Here is an 8,220-nt window from a genome sequence, read left to right on the forward strand (position 1 = left end):
CCATCATCCATGTCACTGATGAATACATCTAAAGTCAAAGAGTTTTTTCATCCCCCAGAAGCTGTAAAACTTTCTATTTATTCTCTGATTGAATCTTTTGTGAAACTTTGTCTGCCTAGCAGTTCCCTCTAAGAGCTGTGCCTGTGGTTCCTAGCTTCTAAATGCTTTGCAGGTTTTCTGCCTGATTTTTACAATTCCACAACACTTAACTGCTTAAGTTAAAGCAGTTTCCAAGCTGGGCCTTGCCTGGAGGAGCTGAACTTTGATCTCTGTGTGAAGAAAAGCGCTTGCAAGTGTGGACATGTAAGAGAAGATGGCTCACCTCTCTAAAGTTCTGCAAAAGCACCACTGAGAGCTGTTGGTAGGACTTGTGAAAGCTCCAGGCAGGCACGGTTCCGGCAGGAAGCAAGGAGGAGGGTGGGAGAGCACAGACACGTTGCATCTTTGCCTCCTTACGCTGCACCCTGAGCTGACCTATGGGACGTTGAGAGGGGCTTAAGGGCTCTCCTTTGGACAAGCGCGGGTGGTGTGCTGAGCTGGGCTGCAGATCTGAAGCGATTCCAGCGGCACACTCTTAATAACTGTTGTAGCAATTAGTGCAGGGATGTCTCGAAGGAAGCTGCGGCGAGCCAGGGTGGGAGTCGTTCCCTCACTCGGGTGACGCCAACCCGCACAGAAGTGTAGCCTCTCCAAATGGAGAGGGCAGCACACCCTTTGTGCCGTCTGTGCAGGAGGACTGCAGGGAAGCCAAAGCCTTCCTGAGGGAGCCAAAGCCTTCCTGAGGGAGGCAGCTGAGGTGCATTTTCAGTTGAAGTGTAAGCTGAGAATACAGAGAGATGCTTTCAGTAGGTACCGTGGTGTTAAGGTGGTGGAGCTTTACAGAAGCTGCTTAACTAAGGTAGACTTCCTGCAATTAATTTGGGTCCTTTTCAAATAACCTCAGCTTACGGGAGCACCTGCAGGCACACTGGCCTTTTTCCAAGGGCTTCTGTTTTCTGAGCCTGAGACAAAATCCTGAATAAGGAGATTTCCAGAGATACGTGAGGCAGCTGGCTCCTAGCCCCTGAGGGAAATCAAGGTAGTTGTTTGCCATTTCTGAAGTTGCAGGCATGTCTTCCCCGTGCCTTCCCCTCCCAACGCCCACCCGTGACAAGTTACTCGGAACAAAAAGGATAGCAGAGCATATGTATATCCATGTTATAGATGAAGTTTGGTCACTGTTTAACTTCGATTTTTAAGTGATGTAGACTGAATTGAGCATTGGTTGATGATGGTCCTCTTGGATTGAGAGGAAGAGAAAACCAAACGCTTATTTTAAGGAAGGCAGAGGAGGGAGCAGGGTGGAACAGCATGGAGAAGGGATGGATCCTAACCTGAACACGGTAGCGCAGAAAGAGCAGCTGAGGACAGCGTTAAGCGTATTTGTTGTTTACCTAGTTGCCCAAACAAAGCAACAGGAGTTGATTCCTACCAGTGTGTCCTGCTTATGGGAAATGTTTAGAGGGAAGGGAACTAAAATGGGATGAATAAGGGGTCGATAACAAAACACTTGCCATTGTTAGTGTGTTAAAAGTTTGGCTTAATTGTCCACCACACCACCTAAAGCTGGTAATCAGATGCTCACCGTAAAATACCTCAGTGTCTGTTTGATCTGCTGACAAAAGAAGAAAAGAAGGTGAAGGTCCCGCAAAAGAGAAGTACTGGAGGGAGGGAAAAGCCCCAGTGATGGCCCTCTTTGCTTTGATGCCAAAGTGTTACTTCTTGTAGCTGTTTTCACTACCCTTGGGCAGAGGTGGTGAGGGATCCAAGCTGTGCGCTGCTTCCCAGTGTGACTGTTGCCGTTGCGATAGTGACGGAGAGCAGAGATGCCCAAGGGCAGCCTCAGGCCTGAAGAAGGTCTGTGGCAGAAGCATTGTTGAACTGAGAGGTGGCAGGATTTCCACGGCCAGCGTTCACAAGCCATGCACCTTTTCCTTGGAAGGGGGGGAAAAAAAAAGAGGAGGCTGTGGCCAAGGGGGGAATTCTCTGGTGCTCAGTGAATTTTACAGTGAGACACCTGGGCCCTGGGCCAGCAATACGTGTTCCACTAATTCTGGCATCCCTGAAGTGACAGGGTTAGTCCAAGTGGAGTATGTGCAGGAACAAGAGAGGGTGGATATGACACCATCACAGAGGCTGTGTTGTCATCCTGGTGTGACTCTGACTCATGTCGTTACCCTTTTTAGGGCCTGCTGGTGCTGCGGCCTCTCTGGTGTCATTTTCTGCTGGACTCACGCAGAAGCCCTTCTCCAGCGATGTCGGCGTGGTTCACTTTAACAAAGTGCTCGTGAATGATGGGGACTACTATAACCCCAGTACAGGTAACAGCCACGGACGGACCCGCGGGGATGCCAGGGGGACAGCAGCACGGGTTACCCGTGTTCAACGCTATCTCAGGCCTCGCCTGTGCGCTGAGCAAACAGAATAAGCCCATCTAAACCAGACACACAGGGTAAGAGCGTCCCATGGATGCGGACAGGCACGCACTTTGCCACTACTGGCTTTCCACGAGCGCCCCGCGACGCTGCAGCCAAACTACCTCTGCTCCGGCAGCAGGGCTGGTTGTGCCGCTCACCCCGCCTCAGGCCAGCGGACCCCAGCGTGAGGTTCCTCACCAACCCGCTGATGCATTCCGCCTGCCCCGTAGCAGTTAACAGCAGTGTCCTGTCACTTGAGGGTGTTAGGTTTGTCCTAACCCCCTGGGAACTCGCACAGAAGGCGGGTGCCTCCGAGTCAGCTGCTTAGGCCAGGAGGTTTCTGAATGTGGACAAGACCTGCTTACATCCCAAAGGACTGGTGGTCTCTAACACAAACCCAGCAGCCCTTCGCCTTCACGGCTGTACGTAATCCATGTGGCTTTACGTACGTTGTCGTGCTTAGAGCAATCAGGTCTCTGCGTGTGGAATAACTCTGACCAGCTCGGCGTGTCTCTCTTCTCCAGGCATCTTCACATCGCCGTACGAAGGGCGCTACCTGATCACCGCCGTGCTGGCCCCGGAGAGGGACGAGTATGTAGAAGCGGTGCTGTCCGTCTCCAACACGAGCGTGGCTCAGCTCCACACAGCCGGATACAGGAGGGAACTGCTGGAGTATCACAAACCCTACTCGGGGAGACAGACCTGTGGTGGTCCAGGGACGTTCCACCTCGTTCTTCACCTCAAAGCAGGAGATGAAGTAAACGTCGTCGTAACAGGAGGCAAACTGGCCTACACAGACTCTGACGAAATGTACTCCACGTTTAGCGGAGTTCTCCTCTATCCTTCCATTTCTCATGTTTAGGTTTGCCTTGAACAGGAGAGAAGGGTAAGATATTCAGAAGAAATTAAGTGTAATAAAATTCAAAGCTTTAATATATTCAGTTTATATATTTGATTTCAGTGATGGGTTTATAGTCTGTACTGAGACCTTTTCCTTGTCCCCTGTTAGAGAGGTAGCTACAAGACATGTTTCTGTAGCTGAATTAACTCCATCCCAAGCCCTTGTTTACCTGTACAAGCAGAACAACTGTTAAACAACGAGTATGTTCACGATAGATACTTTTCCACTGTGCTCTTGCTATTCCCTATTAAATTGCCTTTGCAGTCTTCTCCCTAGTTTATCAAGTTTCCCCCAGTGTATCAAAGTTTACATCTTTGCTCAAGTTTACGGTCACGGTCAGCTATTTCCATGGTACTGGACACTGTTCGTAGAGTCACAGAATGGTTTGGGTTGGAAGGGACCTTAAAGCCCATCTAGTTCCAACCCCCTGCCATGGGCAGGGACACCTTCCACTAGGTCAGGCTGCTCAAAGCCTCATCCAACACAGCCGACGACTTCTCAGTCCTTGTGTTAGTGACGTGTTGGGTCAAGTGCGTCGCTCAAACCGACGGCTAAGCTTGGTGGTGCAAAGCAAAACGATACTGATCGGCGGAATTTTTCTTTTTCCCCTGAAGGGCCAAAACCAGTGCTGTGACCAGTGACTCATTCCAGTCAAACGGAAGCGGCTGTGCAGGGAGAAACTTGCCTCAGCTTTACCCTGGGCAGGTGTGAGCGTAACGTGCAGTTGCCACAACAGAAAGGTTTAGAACGCTTATTTTCAATCGATGCCTTGAGAAAGACGATCAGTTAAACATGATGCTCGTGAGATCAACACTTGGTGCTTGAAATGAATAAAAAAGGTCAGAAAAATCTAAATCATCTGTGCTTAGCTAGAAAAATGGTAATTTTGAAGAGTTTAAGAAATTTTCCATAGTGTGTTTCTGGCAGCCCTCCAGCATTTGCATTGAAAGGAAGTTCTGTCTTCGTTGCATTGTAGAAAGTAAATCAGAGGAAAAAATGTCAGTACAGGAAAACAGTCTTATCAGCCCATACTGTCCAATGCCCAAACCAACCCTCTGCGCTACGTCTTGTTGTAAGGGCCTCCTGCATCGGTGCCTTCGAGTGAGGTTTGTTTCAACATTTAGCATCTGTTGTATGGGTGAAGCAGCCGCCTTAGCTTAAACAGATACACACTTTCAGGGCAACAGTATTTTATTTCTCACGGCGGAGGTAACAAAAATGGTGTTTTGGCTCTGTCGAGTTAGTTAGCATTTTGATGTCATGGCTGAGAAAGAAACCCAGCTGTGCCTTACTGAGGGCAGGACTGTTCAGCTGTCACCTATAGATTCTTACGTAAACAGATCTTCTCCCTAGTCTGTTCATGCTGCACAGTTGTATTTATTGTCGTGGTCGGTGTAGTGTATTTTCCGTCTTACAAATCCAGACCAGCTGTCGGGAGCCTCAGAACAAACAATTCCTTCAGGCGAAGGAAGAACTCCCTGTGCTGTGAGCAGCGCAGCACAGTTTAGCTGAAGCCCTTCCCGTCGGAGGAGGTCAGAGGAAGACTTACGCCTTCGTTGCTTAGTTTTGGAATAGATACTCCCCAATAGCCCTGTTTCCAGGGAGTGAGATGGGGCCTTCCCCCAACAAACTGTTGAGCTGCTTTGGAGAAAAGCAGGCAGAAGCAGCTTTTTCTCCACAGAGGAGCTCCGAGCTGGTCCCTGTGCAGCTAGGATTGCGCCGGGGAGCCGTGAGCACAGGAAGGAAAGTGCGAGCGGAGTTATAAAGCACCTGCTTTGGGACAGTCTCAGGGCACCCGATTTTCAGAAACGACGGTGTTACTGATGAGCAGGATTTTGTAGCAGGACGGCTCTCTCTGTGTGAGCAGCTGGTGGTCGGCAACCAAAGATGTGCAGGGGGCTTGATCAAAGGGGTCACCCCCCCATCCCATTTCCCTGCACGTTTGTCTTGACCTGTGCTGGGGCACACAGTCAGCGCCCACACGCTTCTTCAAGGGGACTTGCTTTGCCTCTTGTCTGAAATCTACAGCCCCCTTCTGTCCCATGCCTTTCCGTGCCTCAAAATTGAAGGGACAGACAGGAAAGATTGTTTCTGTGCTTTCAAAAGCCACTTAACCACTTTTTTTAAAACCCACATAATTTCTTGTCATGTAAGAGAAGCGGAGAGGTGCTTTTCCTTTTAGGATATTTTTCACTCTCCTCAAGAAAGCTGCATTCTAAGAAGTTGGCTCCAGCCTACGTATGACTCAAGTATTGTTGGATTATTGTTGCCTGTTCTAAAAATGACTCATGGAAACAAACACGATGAGCTGAGCGCTTAGGGAGACCTCGCTGGCAAACACCACCTTTTTTTTCTCCCCCCTTCGAGCGAGACATTTTTAAGAATCAGCATTGCAAATTTAAGGCTAGAGTTGTAAAAGTCGTGCCATCTAACCCTTACCCTAACTGCTGCGGCACATCCCTAAAGCCAACACCCAAATCTTCGCCAGTCCAGTTCCGCTGATGGGACAGGGCTCTTTTCTACCAGGAAGTTTCTCCTCGTACCCCACATCCAGGGTGCTGCCGCCGCAGCGCTTATTCCAACCCTCGGTATTTGTACCGGGGTGTAAAGCATTCCCTAAACCACGTCCCAGAAGGCCCAATCTCAGTGGCACGTAGAGCTTGCAGGGATAGCTTTGCATCCCCCGGCACGCCCAGCGCGGTGGCGGAAGCTGCGGCCTCTGCCAAGGAAACCCTGTCTCAGATTCCTGCCTTTGCTGCGGGAGACTTGACCTTTAATTTCCGCTTCCTTGGTAATTGCTCTAATCAGGGTAGGGGGCTCAGTTCCTCCCCGGGGGATTATCTTCCCCAGATCTCAGAAGGGAGAATGTTCACCCAGCTGGGAAGACAATGCTGCAGCCACTGAATAGGGAAGGGAGGAGGGAACCCGAGTTCCAGGTCCTGCTGGGGTAACACATTCATTAAAGCAGCAGCTGGAAGGGACTCAAGCAGACGGAGTTGTGGGGCTGCTGAGGTTTGCTCCATATGGAACAGCCCAGCTTCAAAAGGAGCGAGAGCTCCTGGACTCCCTGAGCCCCCTGACAGGCAGATCACTTCCGTCTTCAGTGAGAATCAGCCACAGGCCGAGGCAACACCTGCACCGAAGGGAATGTTTCACACTCTCTGGGTTCATGAGTTCACTGACACATCCAAGAGCATCCGCAGGCTCCAATGGGAAGCGTCTGTTGACCAAGAAAGCCTTAAGAAGAAGTAACCCTAGAGGTGGGAGCTCTGAGGCAGGCACACTGCCCTGCTCAGGCCACAGCGCAGCCCTTCAGATCTGCTTTGTGGGGACGTGGGGACTGTGGGATTCTGAAGCAAAGCAGCATCTTGTGCCGGTGCTCCCGTGTGGCATCCAGGCAGGAAGAACACCAAAGCCCACCAGGTGAAGCTGCCCAGACGCGTGTCTGACAGCCCCTCAGCCAGGCACGGTGGTGTCCCAGGGACTGTCCAAGCCAGCGGAGTGCCCAAGGCCGCAGCCTTGCGAGGCGGGCGAGTCCCCGTAGCCAGGTCATTAGCAGCACAACATCCCGAGACAAGGCAGCCTGCCAGCAGCCAGAGCCTGCTCTGGCCCAGCATGGAAAGTGTGTCCTACAGAAGCTACGGGGACAGGCAATAACGCGACATACAAATTAGTCATATCCCCAGGAACGCCTGGAGCGAAGCAGGAATATGTAAACCACCCCCCACCTTGTTATTTTAATAAGGTATTAAGTCTTCAGAGACAGTGGAGACATTCCTATACCGACCACTCGGGACAATGCAGCTTCTCAGTGCTACTCCACCGCACGCCTTTTCCACGTAAGCCCGGTTATGTGCGGCAGCTTGGTGCGGGTTTGCCGAGAGACTCCCACCGGCTTGGCGGGGCCGACCAGCCTGTCAGAAAAAGTTACAAGTAGTCAAGGAAGCAGAGCGAGCTGTAAGTAGCAGAAGGCATAGGAAAGGCAGCTTGAAACAAAATACAGCTTTAAAATGCACTGGGCATGTGAGGCAAAGGGCTCCACAACCAGGGGATTCTAATCAGGATTTAATTGTTCCCTGAGGATACATCCTGCCCTTGGAAGTGAGTGTTATCTCCTGGAGGAGTCAGTCCTTACATTACAGCCCAGTAGTGAATAAGGACCTATTTCACAAGTACAAATGCATTTACTGTCTAGGCCAGGAGAGGGAAGGAACATGCTCTCCACAGACAGACCAAGGCTGGAGCACCTCTGCTATGATGAAAGGCTGCAAGAATTGGGCTTGTTCAGCCTGGAGAAGAGGAGGCTCCGAGGAGACCTCATTGCAGCTTTCCAGTATCTGAAGGGGCCTACAAGGGGGCTGGGAGAGGACTTTTTACAAGAGCCTGTAGTGATAGGACAAGGGGTAATGGGTACAAATTGAAATCAGGGAGGGTTAGATTAGATATCAGGAAGAAATTCTTCCCGGAGAGGGTGGTGAGGCACGGTAACAGGTTGCACAGAGAAGCTGTGGATGCCCCATCCCTGGAAGTGTTCAAGGCCAGGTTGGGTGAGGCTTTGAGCAACCTGGTCTAGTGGAGGTGTCCCTGCCCATGGCAGGGGGGTTGGAACTAGATGATCTTTAAGGTCCGTTCCAACCCAAACCATTCTATGATTCTATGACCATCAGGTCGGCTTCGGCTGCTAGTTGCTCCCAGATAAAGGCACAGAGTTCAGGTTGTCAGCTCACCAGGAATTCCTGGGGGCTGTGTCCTGTCATTGCAAGACAGACTTGGCTCGAGCCAGCACCAACCCTCCTGCGATGTACCCTGCAGACTTGACGAGACGCAGGACGGCTCTGCCAACTCTCTGGGCACCGGAGACTT

The 8,220-nt window shown here is 50.9% G+C and overlaps 1 protein-coding gene across 1 annotated transcript; it reads left to right on the top strand.

The window, feature by feature from the left end:
* Positions 1 to 2,225: 2,225 nt before the first annotated feature.
* Positions 2,226 to 3,318, top strand: LOC104513004 (EMILIN-2-like; the record flags this gene model as incomplete). Its single annotated transcript, XM_010156216.1, has 2 exons — positions 2,226 to 2,360; positions 2,981 to 3,318. Coding segments are annotated over 2 exons (473 nt in total), but the record flags the coding sequence as incomplete, so codon positions are not given.
* Between the last annotated feature and the right edge of the window lie 4,902 nt (positions 3,319 to 8,220).

Source organism: Eurypyga helias, unplaced genomic scaffold (assembly GCF_000690775.1).
Source record: "Eurypyga helias isolate BGI_N326 unplaced genomic scaffold, ASM69077v1 scaffold13057, whole genome shotgun sequence".
NCBI classification, from domain to species: Eukaryota; Metazoa; Chordata; class Aves; order Eurypygiformes; family Eurypygidae; genus Eurypyga; species Eurypyga helias.